The 13,913-nt window shown below is 40.6% G+C and overlaps 1 protein-coding gene across 1 annotated transcript in view; it reads right to left on the bottom strand.

Annotated features, from left to right (window-relative positions):
- Positions 1-13,913, bottom strand: part of LOC101863541 (cold shock domain-containing protein E1) — a 21,240-nt gene that overhangs the window by 4,818 nt on the left and 2,509 nt on the right. Inside the window, exons 2-16 of the mRNA XM_005107954.3 lie at positions 12,714-13,055; positions 12,106-12,240; positions 11,148-11,244; positions 10,413-10,573; positions 8,468-8,628; positions 7,576-7,786; positions 7,080-7,246; positions 6,615-6,786; positions 5,711-5,854; positions 4,899-5,034; positions 4,382-4,503; positions 3,224-3,396; positions 2,656-2,782; positions 1,017-1,125; positions 493-686 (exon numbers count right to left, since the gene is read on the bottom strand). Coding sequence (XP_005108011.1) covers positions 493-686; positions 1,017-1,125; positions 2,656-2,782; positions 3,224-3,396; positions 4,382-4,503; positions 4,899-5,034; positions 5,711-5,854; positions 6,615-6,786; positions 7,080-7,246; positions 7,576-7,786; positions 8,468-8,628; positions 10,413-10,573; positions 11,148-11,244; positions 12,106-12,240; positions 12,714-12,749 — 2,145 coding nt within the window. The 5' untranslated portion in view covers positions 12,750-13,055. The remainder of the gene's footprint in view (positions 1-492; positions 687-1,016; positions 1,126-2,655; positions 2,783-3,223; positions 3,397-4,381; positions 4,504-4,898; positions 5,035-5,710; positions 5,855-6,614; positions 6,787-7,079; positions 7,247-7,575; positions 7,787-8,467; positions 8,629-10,412; positions 10,574-11,147; positions 11,245-12,105; positions 12,241-12,713; positions 13,056-13,913) is intronic.

Below are 13,913 nucleotides of genomic sequence, written 5' to 3'. Positions count from 1 at the left end.
CGTCGGCAGTCAGCGGTGCGCGCGTTCGCGGTCGGCACGAAAACGAAAGTGCCGACGGGAGAAAAAGGGGTCGCTGGCAGTCGGCCAGGCCTCGCACTACGCACATTGACTGATACAGGCGGGCCTAGCGATAGCATCGGCCGGTTCGCGATTGTCGGATTTCAGACGATTGTCGGCAAACATGCAGGTCTAGTTGTACGCCACTTGCAACACAATTAGGTCATACAAATGCTGAAGATTAGAGGTGTTACAAGACAATAACAAATACAAAAATAAGGAGGAGAGATAAAGACAACAGATGTTTGACAGAAAGGAGCAAACCACACCAGAGCACCCGCAAACCACCCACTTTTTAAAAGTTTCAGCAAAGAGAAGCACAATGACAGTCTACAAGTGCACGGCGAAAGTAAGACAAAACAGATACATCACAAGAAAGAAAAGAAGTGTGCGTGTGTGTGTGTGTGCATGTAGAACATTGACAACCTCACGAACCTGAGCTTTGACGGAGTCGACCTTGGCCCTGATGAACTTCCTCAACGCGCCGATGTTGACGGCTCGCAGAGCCTCGTCCTTCTTTGAGCGCGCCACCTGGAACTTCACCACGTCGTCTTTCTGCAGGAAGTCTCGCTTGTCGGCCAAGCTGGTGATGCCGTACGGGTATACCTCGTCCGGAAGATCATTCCCCTCTGTCGGGGCAGAACAAAAAGGAACAAGTGAGCACTACAACTGATACAGATATACTTTAGTTGTAGTAAGAGTTTTACGACACTTGCAACATAAGGTTATACAAGTGCCGAAGATTAGAGTAGTTACAAGAGAGTAACAAACATATAAAAGGAGGACAGATAAGGACGATATTTTGATAGGAAAGAAGAAGCATTATCTAAACCCACAAAAGAACATTTTCAGCATTACCTAAACCCTTCAAAGAACATTCCAACATTATCTAAACCATCCAAAGAACATCATCAGAGCACGACCCTCCAAAAAACATTGCCAGAGCACAATCTACCAACCTTCGTCGGTCCCCTGCACAAGTCCGCTGTATTCCTCCTGCTCCGTGTTCACGATTCTCATTGGACGGACGATGCGACCTTGAATGGTGCCCTTGTCACGCACTACCTCCTGGAAACGAAAATTGTTGTGGGCTTCTTCATATATATATATATATATATATATATATATATATATATATATATATATATAACATGAGCATAGTGCAAGACAACAGAGAGATTGAAAAACCATTACATATGTTCAAAATCACACATAAGGAAGAAATGAGGTTGAAAGGCCTCTGGTCTTATGAAGCTCCCTATATAGACATTGTTGAAAATAACATAGGGTGAAATGAGGTTGAAAGACCACTAGTCTTACAGACCTCCAAATATAAACATTGTTGAAAGTAATAGAAAGAGATCCTCTATGTGGGTGGTTGGCGGGTGCTCTGGTGTGGTTTGCTCCTTCTTTCCTATCAAACATCTATCATCCTTATCTCCCCTTCTTCTTTTTATGTTTGTTACTCTCTTGTAACACCTCTATTCTTCTGGCGCTCATATGACCCTATGCAGTTGCGAGTGCCATAAAACCTCTACTAAAACTAAGAACCTCTATGCATGGGCACTGTTAAAGAGTCTTAAGGCAAGAGGTTCAAAGACCACGAGTCTTAACTAACCTCACCCTTCACCATTTGTTCCAAAACACTGCTTTCCTAAGACATTTGTCATTCCCAGAAAATCCCAGTGCCTACCACATCAAAAATGTACCTTCCCACAGGCAGGATTTCAGCATTTGAATTACTTACTTCATATGTTTACAGAAAAAAACTTACGAAAAACAGAGAAGGAAAAGCGATAAGCGAAAAGCATATGAGACTGTGGATCATCACCTGTTCCACTGCACAGCCCTAAATGACATCAGAGCTACCCTTTTACCTCCGAGACCTAACATTGACAACACACTCTACGGAACGTTACAGCAACTGTAGCAGACCTGCACTTATCACTACATGGCATTGGACAGAAGGGCGAGAGCCCGGCTGTTGCTGAATCGATAACAACAACAACATAAAAAATGTACCTTCCCACATGCAGGATTTCAGCATTTGAATTACTTACTTCATAGGTTTACAGAAAAAAACTTAAGAAAAACAGATTTTAAAAAAGCGACATTGAATCTGTTTCAAGAAAAGTACTCATATCGGAAAGTTCAGAGAAAGAACGTGTATAAAGAAAGAGACAAGAATCTTTGTTCTAAGTAAGTTTAGTTTAAAAAGAGGTTTTACAGCGCTCGCAACTGCATAAGGTCATATGAGCGCCAGGAGATTAGAGGTGTTACAAGAGAGTAACAAACATAAAATAGAAGAAGGGGAGATAACGACGATAGATGTTTGATAGGAAAGAAAGAAGAAGCAAACCACACCAGAGCACCCGACAACCAGCCACGTTCTAAGTAAAGGACTCATATTAGAAAGTGTAGAGAAAGAACGGGGGAAAAGAAAGAGACGGAGAACTTTGTTTCAAGTCAAGTACTCACAAGAACAAAATCTTACATTACAGAGAGAACAGACGAAAAAGAGATAGAGCGAAGAGAAAGAAACGGAGAACCCATCTATGCGTCAAGTCCTGCACTCAAGCAGAAAACGTGCGGTCTTACATCGGCTGGAATGGTTCCCTTGTTCAGGCGACGGATGTTCTCGGCGCTCACTTTGCTGCTCTTCCTGGCCAGAGTGTACTCCACCTCGTCTCCCAGCTCCAGCTCGTTCGAGTCTCCTCCCAGCGAACTGAAGAGAGAGGGGAGTAACAAAAAAACTATCAATGGCTCCCTCCAAAGAACATTATCAGCACAATCCAAACCCTCCAAAGAGCATATTTTCAGCATAATCTAACCCCCCCCCCCCCAAAAAAAAACAACAACAACCAGCGAACTGAACAGAGGGGGACAAAAAAAATAAATAAATCAAACAGAACTAAATAGGAGGGTTAGGCTTGACACACTGGCAAAGACATTTTTGTCAAAAAAACAGACAATTTGTTCAATAAAAAATGTATTTTTATTTCACTACACAATCTCCATCCAAACGAGAGGAATAAAAAGAGACAACGTAAATATGAGGCTTACGTTCTTGCACTCTCATTGTGACAGTAAAGGGAAACACACCCACACAATGTAACAGTCCCTCAAAACGGAAAGAAAACGCAGACAAACCCACACACAAACCCACCTGAAATGGAAGAACACTTCCTTCTCGTGATCAGCCGTCTCAATAAAGCCGTAGTTTTCCTTCAGAGTCGCGATAAATCCGTGGCAGCGGCCCGTTATATTTCTCAGAACCACCCGGACTTTCACAGCCTGCTTCTTCCCTGTCGACTTGAGCTCTCCTATTTGAAAGTCCACCTGAAATGTAATTTTTTTTTTTATAGTAGAGGGTTTTACGGCGCTCGCAACTGCATAAGGTCAAATGAACGCCAAGGGGTGGGTGTCAACAAAGAAGTCTTTACAGGGAATCAGACTTATTCTGCTCACCTCTCTAGCTTCAACAGCACAAAGTCTGCTTCGACTATCAAGGCACCCTGGAAATAGCAGGTCACAAGAGAGAAAACCATACAAAAGAAGTAGAGGTAAATGACAATAGTAAGGATTAAGAAAGAAAAAGCAGCAGTTCCCTGTTTTAGATCAGGCACAGCTATGAGCGTGACATGATGAATCTGCCCATTTACAATTCTACTGTGCTTGAACGAGAAAGGTCCCCCCTTTGGGAATATCCTAAAGACACTACAGTCAGTGGCACTGCCCCAACGGGTCACTACAGTCAGTGGCACTGCCCCGGGGGGTGTGAAATGTAAAAAAAACCAACAACACGGTAACCACACCATGTATTACATATGCTGAGATGTCCATCATTCTAATCATGACAGAGCCACAAATCCCCCGTACTCCACTATTGGTCAATTATTCTTTTGTTCAAATAAAGATTTCCGGGAAAGGTTGGTTTTGGTTTGAGTATAGAGAAGCACATCGACACAAAAATGGTCATTTAGTGCTGGGAAAGAGCAAGACAGACAGACAGAAACAACAGAGAGAACGTAAAGAAGTAGGACATACCAGTGGCCCCCCTCCAACCACCCACTTCCAGGAAAGGCACGAGACAGAAACAATAGAAGACAGATTCAATAGATCAAGTTATGTAGAGAACATCAATACACTGTACATATTGTGACAAAAAACACTAAGATAGACTTTTCACTGTTGTTGTTCCACTTAAAGTTGTTACTGTTTTATCACCACCCAGCCTTACTGTCACAGTTCAAATATTCAAGATTCATAAAGGTACGGAAACAATTTACTGGAAAGAAAGACTTTTTAAAAATGACAAAAATACCTTGTCACCAAAGTGTGGGAGGCTGTTTTGGTCTGAAACGTCCTTGAGAAAGTAGGAAATTTGTTGAATTGTTCCTTCGTAATCGTAAATTATGTTGCCTGGCTCTCCTTCTTTGTTTTTACCTGGCAGGTTTGAGACAACAGAAAAAAAGAAATAACACAATGGTTAAAAAAGATGAAGACAACAGAGTGAATGAACAGACATTGAAACAAAGTTGTCCCGAAACCACAGATTTCAAAAGGTAGTTATCCTTTAAATATCAGCAGCATACAAATTCCTTTCCAACAACCTCATACGTTCACAAGAATGTCTGCTGAGTAGGCAAAAAAAAATCAGAGTCCTACATCCCCCCCCCCCCTCAACAAACAGTTTTGAAGAGAAAGACTACATCACACATATTATGATGATTTTTTAAAGTTTTATTAAGTGCTTTACGGCATTTGCAACACAATAAGGTCATATATTATGATTATGCATCATCCCCCTCACAAACCATACAATTCCCTGCCCAGTGTACCTTGGTTTTTATGTGTGGAGGGCTCCTTGTCTATGGTGCCGATGTAGACAGAGGGTAAAACGTTGATGAAAGACACTGATCCCTTCGACAGGTGCTTGATCCGTGTGGCCACCTGGCGAGTCGGCTGGGATGAGTCCTGGCGGGGAAAAAACCAGACACACATCATTAGGTGAGGCAGGACAAAAAGCCGGAAAACTCACACACATTCCTCAATTTCCTCACCACCTATGATGAACAGATGTGATCAAAAACATCATTTACACGCAAGAAATTCAACAGCATTGGATTAAATAACCCTAATCTAATTTTTTTTAAAGAAGAAAAAGAACATACCCAACTTTAAAATATAAAACCAACATGACTAGAAAGAAAAAAAGAAGTAAGAATATAGCTCGCCTTTTTGTCATAGGTCCCATTGCTCCCTTTTCAAAAGAGAAAGATTGATCTTTCCCAGAAAATGAATATCAGTTGATGTACCCAAAGGACATGCACTAACGTAGCCACATCAAACAAATCAACAAAACTTTACCATTACTCCTGTCACAAGCCGTTTGTACAACACACTCCGCAACAAACCAATTTAACATCTTTATAAATAGACACTTCTACCACAAGCGATTCTTTAACACTCCAACAAATCAACATGACAATTTTATAGACACTTCTACATATTAACATTCCTTGCACACATAACCTTCCGGAAAGTGTTCTAGTACATTCAAGAAAGTGTTCTAGAATGTTCAAACAACTCACTGAGACAGCTTATACAGACATTTTTCTCACAAGCGCTTCGTGCGAGGAGCGCGGCATACCTGGTCCACAGTGAACTCCAGCTCATCTTGAAGGCGGGGGTTGTAGGTGAGGTCCATGAACTCACTGAAGTGAAAGAACATTCTGGCGTCTCTATCGGCGCAGTAGATAAACCCGTAGCCGTCTTTTAGTGCTGCAATCAATCCCTGAGGAGAAAAAAATACACAACTTGCATTAGTAGAGAGAAATAAGGATATCCTACCAGAGAAAAACTGCATCTCCCCTCGATGCTTAGCGGCAACAAAGGATGAAAAAGTAAAATAAGGAATAAGGATGTAAGAATAGTAAATGACCAGGCTTGTCAACTTGAGAAGAACCTTTTCACGGACATCCACAAACAAACATCAAGCTCTCAAATTCCTGATTTCTGAATCCGAGACAATCCCACGAAATTCTTGACAGTTGGCAAGCCTGAATAATCAAAACTCGAAGAGAAATATATATAAAAACAAATGATTAAAGCACAACCCTGAAGGGAAATATAATATAGAAATAAATAATAAATGGTTGATCCAAATGAGAACAAGTAAAATAGAAACAAATATACAACCCCTATGAGAAATACAGACAGTAGAATCAAATAAATAAGCCACAAAGGAATCACAGGTAAAAAGCAAAGCAAACCACTTTGAAAATCTTCTTCCAACGTTACAGAAAACAATAAATCATCTTTTCTGGTCATTACACTTCTGTCAAGTCAAAACCATTTAACACTTTGCCGTCACATTTCGCCAATCGGCGATGTTTACCACCCAGTTTCTTTGGATTTTTCCCAAAATACCTTTGTCTTTGATGGCAAGGGTTTTTATTATACGAGCCTTGTGATGGCAAAGTGTTAAGAGTTTGCATTTAAGCATTTCTTGTCTTTGAAATAAAATCACATTAAAAAAACCAGGAGCCACTCACAGTCTCTCGTATCTCCCCTGAGTATTCGAAAGTGTCCTCCATTAGGGCTATGTTGGTGGCTCTCTGCAGCTTGTCTCGTCTGTCGGTGGCGATCTGGAACTCGACCGAGTCCCCCTGGAGAAGCGTGCACTCACCGCGCTGGTCCTTCTCTCCAAACGGGATCTCGATCAGTCTGGTCGGGACACAGAAAAAAAAACGTTTTTGATTTGTTTTGTTTGATTAAAAGGGACCACATCATAACGATAACAAGCGGGGGGACGGACAGAAACAACAAAGGGAAAGAAAAGAAGTTGGCCCTATCAGAGGAAGGCAACATTACTCTTAGCAAAAGCAATTGTGCTTTTGTCTCACTGATATGCAAGCAAACGCATAAACACAGATTTGTTACCCCTTTGAAGTTTCATACATAATTCTTTCAGTCTCTTACCAATTGCAGTCTCATATGTAATTCTTTCGTTCACTTACCCTTTTGGAGTTTCATACATAATTCTGCCAGCGAGAGCCTCGCTGGGTCGTCTGTTTGTTGACTTAATCATCTTCAGTATTTTCCCCTTCACCGTCTCGACAGCTATGTCCTCAAAGATCACAGTTCCCTCCGGTAGACGTTCTATCTCCACAGCCACTTCTTTGTTCTGAAACAGAAACAAAATATTTCTATATAAAAAAAACTTGACACAATTTGTGGTACTTTCTCTTGAGTCAATAAATAGAACAATTAGCAATTAAACCTTTCACTTTCCTTTAGCCTTACAAAAAAAAATATGAACAGAGATCTTTATTAAAAATTTGAAAACCCAACAAAAAAAAAAAAAAAAAAAAAAGGAATCATGGTTACAGAGTATGCTTAATATTTTCAGACACTACAAAACACTGAACACACACAGCAATTAGAAAGCCAATTATTGCAACCAACAACCCCCCCCCCCCCCCCCCCTTAAAAAAACCCATCATCATCACTTACGTTTCTGAACTGCACACCAAAAGAGACGTCATCTCCCAGGATGAGCTCACTGATATCTCCCTTGAACTCGCTGTAGTGGAAGAAGATCTCCTTCACGATATCTGCACGCTCGATGAAGCCAAATGTGTCCTTCATGGAACACACCACGCCGAAATAACGCTGTGTGGCAGACTCCAGGGACTCGACGTTGCGAGCACGGATCTTTCCATCTCTGAAACACAAAGAACATGGCATGGGCATAACAAATTGTACGAAATAGTAGGATTTTTATATGGACAAATAAAACATACGGATCTCTGAAACAGGAAGGAAACAGATATAACAAATTATTTTTTTAAAAGAACCGTTTTGGTCACATTTAAACATTATCAAACATTAAAAAATCAGGCTACATAATGGGAAAAGTAAAAAAGACACAAGATTAGGAGAATCCATGAGCCAAAGAAACTTACACCTAAAGTATCAGCAGATAAAACGCTATTCCTGTTTGAGCATATTATTTCATTTGCAGATGCAAGTTGCCGATTTTTCCATTATTTCAGCACTTTCCTTTCAAAAACATTGTACCTAATCTTGGTCTTACACACAACTCTTTTACTCCAACTAAATCTGGATAACATGAATGAATATATGAAAGAAAAAAAATTTTTTCTTTCTTTAAATCACATGACACACATAGAGGTTTTATTCCGATGTACTTAGTTCTATCATGGATCCTTCACTGCAAGTATTTACTTTCCAAATCAAGATTTCCTGGTCTAAAAAGAAAAGAATTGTCTCATCAGTGCCTTATATCACCCACTTCTTTTTCATCGACGACTCACATTGAGATAAGCACACACGTTACATACATCAATGAGCACAAGAAACACACACTGGAACCACGACTCACCGTTTATCCGTAGCGATCTGAAAACACACATCCTCTCCAGTCTTGGGCGCGGTCGCGTGTGAAGCCACCACATCCTCCAGGCCGTAAGGCAGGAAGAAACATTCACCGTTGTGGACATAGGTCACTCGGCCCAGGCCATCCTGAGCTCCTGGGACAGTGCCCTGGTAAAGGAGCAAGTCGATAATCTTTGAGACCAGAAAATCAAGTCATCCAAAGGCATCGTATTTTTGGTTGTTGTTTTTTTCAACCCATATCCCAGTAAAAAGGATTGAAAAGAGTTCAGAGCCTTTTCCTTGGTATAAGGGTTAAAAAAAACCTCTTAAAATATACACTCTCTTTTCTTAAAATTAAATAATGTCAAAAAAAAATAATTTTTTTAAATGCACTTCAAAGGACACATGCAACATGAATGAATGAAGTGATAACACAAGGGACAGTACCCATAATTCAATGTATCTCGTGGAAGAAACAAACAGACCAGTCACAAGCCCCAGACAGCTACCACACTGACATTTTTCTGCTTCAAGAACTTTGTTCAACAGTCATCCAGCAGAACTGAGAACCCAAAAGACTAGTTAAGCCCTGGTATGCAACAGATTTTTCTTCAACTTCTACAATATCTTAACCCTTTCACCCTCAGAGCTATCCCTGCCCAACAAGGCTGAAATTCTGGCAAAAGGGACCTAACTCCGCTTAGACTGCATGACTATATTATTTTTAAAAATCATTAAAAATCAGAGGATGAGTCTAAAATTACAGTTTAGGTGTCAGAGCACAGATAAATGAATAAACTACAAGAAAATGTATGGTTTTGTACGAAAAATCATTGTGTATTAGGTAAAAAAAAATTCTGAAGTGAAAAAAACAAACCAAAAGACACAACCCGCTTTTTTTGCCCGCAGAAGTTCATGTTTTACCTAGAACAGCCTTTTGCAAGGCCTAACCTGGCCCAATTTGCATCCTGTCACTGTCTCACTCCCTCTGCCTAGCTTTGTAAAGTTTCTGGTCTTAACACAGTAGTGGCACGACCCCTTTTACCATGTATCCTGATTACAACATGCTCTAAAGGATTTGTTGTGACAGAGCCCACAGTCCCAGTGTTGCTCCTCCCTTTTTTACGTCGTAGTGCAGCAAGTATGTAGTACTAGATCTAGCTAAAGTGCTGTGGGTGCTAGGCCTATCTTCTTCATCAGTCTTCTAAATCATCACCTCCAGCAACGATCTCACCATCAACATCACTATCATAGTTGTTCCCCTCCCCCTAGAGCCTAGATCTAGACCTGCTACATCGTGTTCGCTCTCCTACTATAGTTCTCGCTCTCTCTCTATCTTTCACGATTGAGTGTCCGAGTGACTACTTGTACTACTAGCACTAGATCTAGCCCCTTGGTCGACGATATCGGCATTTAAATCCCAATTATAAGTGTCTCCATCGTATACAGTGCCTGTAGCGACGCAAAATTTCATCCACGAAGTTAGATTTAGGTCTCTAAAAAGCACGAAATTAAAAAAATCGCCGCTCTCGCGTGCTTCGATCGATTTTCACCAAATAAACACGACAGTAAAGGGCAACCACTCTAGATTATCGCTATAAGCTCGGCAATCTCGTGCGACCTCGCAGGAAGCGAGACAACGTAGAAACGAAAGTAGTGCAAACGGGTGAATCGAGTGGGCGTGTCGGCGCACATCGGCGACAACGGGGGTTAGTGATGACGGCGCACATCGGCGCCTCCTAGTGGCAAAAGGCTAAACAGACATCTGCAATCATGATTTGCCACTCGCTTCTTCGTTAAGATGCTCAGGAAAAAAAGACCAAAAAAGAAAGAGAGAGGTAAAAAAGAATAATAAAAAACACGATCTTGGTCTTTTCCAGTCATCCATCCATTCAAATTCTGTAAATGAGTCACTATTAGTTCATCTCGGCCACTTGTACTCAAGCACTCACATTTTTCTGCTTCACAGGCTTTGCCTCCTGGACGATGGTCCCTTGAACTTTCTCCTCGTTCACAATCTCGGGGGAAACTGTGGACGGGTCGACCTTGACCACGCTCACAGCCACTGGCTTGCCTGTTCTCCGGTCAAAAGACATTTGAAACTCAACAGCCTCTGCAAACAGAAATGAAAGGATGGATGGTTCAGAGAAACCATTACAAAGTCATGACACATTACAACAGAGAATGCACACAGAACTGGAACTGACGGTCACAACAAAAGAAAGTAAAGACAAAGAAAGGTCATCTTACGGTGGACTACAACAAATTACAGAAAAAAGACATTGTCGCGCAAAAGCAACCTTTACTTAAATAAGTCCACAAATATAATTAGTTTTTTCTGTCTCACCCCCATTGTACCTACACCAAGTGAAACCAGTTTTCCTTCACCTCTATAGAATGGCTAAATAACAAAAGCAAACACTGACAATTAAAAAATGACTTCTCTCTTGGAACCCTATTCATCTCTCGTTTCATCAAAGTGAGTTACCCCCCCCCCCCCCCAAAAGCATACGCCACACACTGACTGAATAGACAGCAAAAGGAAAGGGCACACTGGAAAAGGATGTAAACAGGAGCCTGATATATCTGTAAGTAATAAGCTGTTTGCATATATTTTCAAACACACCACCATCTCCCAACACTCTGAAAAATGATCATTTTACTGTTCAGTATTGGCGGATTCTTACCTCCAACCTTGAGAGCCTCCACGTTGCCATTGAACTCGGAGTAGTGGAAAAACAGTCGTGCGTCTCTCTCGCAACACTGGATGAATCCATAGGAATGCTGGAACGTACCGGCAAGAAAAAAGAAAACCCATTATATAAAAGTGAAAAGAGTACAGACCAGGGAGGCAGGTGACACGCGAGCCACGCATTGTTTTCTTTGCTTGTACACCCTACTTTTAAAGTAGAGACTATATTTAACCAACAAACTAAAACATTGAGTAGACCAGCAGGTCACCCCCCCCGAAAAAAAAAAACCTGCTTGCTTTCTAGTCCATTTAGGCATTTATCCCTTGCTTAACAAAAGAATATTTTTAAAAAGGTGTACAGTCAACTTTTACCAACCCAATAATCACATTAAAAAAGTAATGAAATCATAATGTCAAGCTATAATCTTTCAAGCATTTGACAACTTTCCTTGATATATTAGGTTCATGAAACTGACTGACTTAAAAGAACTTTTCCCAAGTTCTGAGACCTTTTCTTTGCCCTTTCTGAGGAGCATGACAAAAGGTCATATAAATCAAACCTGTCAACCACCCACATAAAAGTCAAGACAAGAATGAGTAATGTAAAGGATACGACACAACAGGCACACGTATTGTAGTTAGTTTTAGTAAGAGTTTTACGGCACTTGCAACACAATAAGGTCATATAAGTGCCGAAGATTAGAGGTGTTACAAGAGAGTAACAAACACAAAAAAGAAGGATGGGAGATCGAGACGATAATATTTGTTTATAGGAAAGAAGGAGCAAATCAAACCAGAGCACCCGCCAACCACCCATCATGTATTGTAAAAGGTAAGGTTAAAAACAAGAGCACTGTAAAAGGTAAGATAAAAAGCAAGAGAAGTGTGAAAGGTAATATAGAAACAGGAGCAGCGTCCGATATCGGTTCTATACAAATGCCATGGGCTCATACCTGCTTCTTGTCTATGAGTCCTGTCTCTCTGAGTCTGGGGTACCCCTGTGCCGTCTGCTGCATATCAATGTTCACAACGCTGGGGTTTGGATGGATGGCAATGATGGCGGGATCCTGGACGGGCGGCTGGAATTTCTGCAAACAGAAGACAATTCAGATTTCTAAAAATAGCAGAACAGACTTCTCGCAAGATTATCAATATCCTTGATCTTTCACAGTATCTCACTGTAATATGTTATACGAATATCGCATTTAATAGTAATTAAACCCTGTTGTCACACACACATGTCTGCACCCAATAAATTAAAGCTTTTCAGGCAGCCTTGCAGTAAAAGATCTCTCCGACTGACTTATGGACTTCCTTCTCATTAAATATTATTTGCAAATCTGGTTTTGAAACTTCATAATTTGTCCTCAGCAAATCTACAAGGAACAATACTAGAAATCAAAATACATATATTTTCTGACACAAAAACGAATTTCCATACACAGACCTTCAAAGATATATGAAATACGTTTTTATAAAAAAAACATATATTGGTTAGCAGAGAAGTAAATATGTCCAGACATCACCACTCTACCTCAAGACAAAAACGTGAACCACTCACCTTCCACTGAGGACTTGGTTTCTTTGTTACAGACATTGACGAAACCTTTGTTCAAGCCAAAGTCTTTAATATGGCTTGGTAAGAAAATCTGCCTTCACTTACGTCAATCCACACATCAAAATGAGAAAATATCTTGATTTGCCTCTTATGAAAACTTGTTTCTTTCTTGCTATCCTCTGCAGTCCTCAGATGTACAGTGAGTGCAAAGTACTTAATGAATGGGCACAGCTACTTGAGTCTTCAATGCTATGACTGGTAAGCTACTTATGTTACAGTGCAAAGAGTGATATCCTGATCCGTGCTTTAAGCGTCTGTGTCGATTGTTGTGAATTTGGAAATGTGCTGGGAAAAAAAATGAAAAAAAAGAAAAGAAGTTTAGCATGACATCAAAAAAAGAATTAAAAAGGGCAGCAACTCACCTGGCATTTGTAGCACTGCCGTAAAGTAACATAATATCATTTAATATGTGAGGCAGCATGGTGAAATCAGGTGCTCGTCAAAATAAGGAAAGTAAAGAAACTAACACCTTTTCGCTGGCTTGGCACTTTTTATTGAAATTTGTTTTGGTTTTCTGTGTCCTTTTAAGAACCCATTCCAGTGTGAATTATATTGAAAAACGATTAACAGCACAACAAATGTAAATTGTCAGTTTTCACGGACGCTGAGGCTTTGTCTGGCGACCCCCCCATCTCATTCAATCGCAACTATCTCGACATGTATTAAAGATAAATGGGTAATTCTTTCATGGAAACCAAGGCAAATGAACAAACTTTAACTCTTTAAGCCCTGAGTTTTTTCCACTGTTTCCCAGAGTTTTTTTTCTACAGTCACCTAAACCTAGTGCAGTATGTCTCATTATTCATTATAACCCCAAAAGCTTGCCTCCAACTTCTAAATAGCATAAACAAAGGCGTAGTCATTACTAAAAAACTTGGTTCGGGAACAGTTCCGAAAAACAAGCAAAATCTAGCACAAAATAAAACAAAACAGTTGTCTGTAGTACTGGAAGCTCCCAGCGTCCGATGGGGTTCAAAAAGTTACGGGGATACCAATAACTCCACATGCCCAAAAATAAACTAGCGCTTGATGCCACCGCGTCATGACACATATCACATAATAAAACCCTTGACCATGGACTCTTGACAAATTTCCAGAATCGCTATAGGGTGTGCAATTCAAATGAGCCGAATGAAGAGGGGG

This window comes from Aplysia californica, unplaced genomic scaffold (assembly GCF_000002075.1).
Source record: "Aplysia californica isolate F4 #8 unplaced genomic scaffold, AplCal3.0 scaffold00645, whole genome shotgun sequence".
NCBI classification, from domain to species: domain Eukaryota; kingdom Metazoa; phylum Mollusca; class Gastropoda; order Aplysiida; family Aplysiidae; genus Aplysia; species Aplysia californica.
The sequence above is the reverse complement of the archived record's forward strand: the minus strand, read 5'-3'. Positions and strand labels throughout refer to the sequence as shown.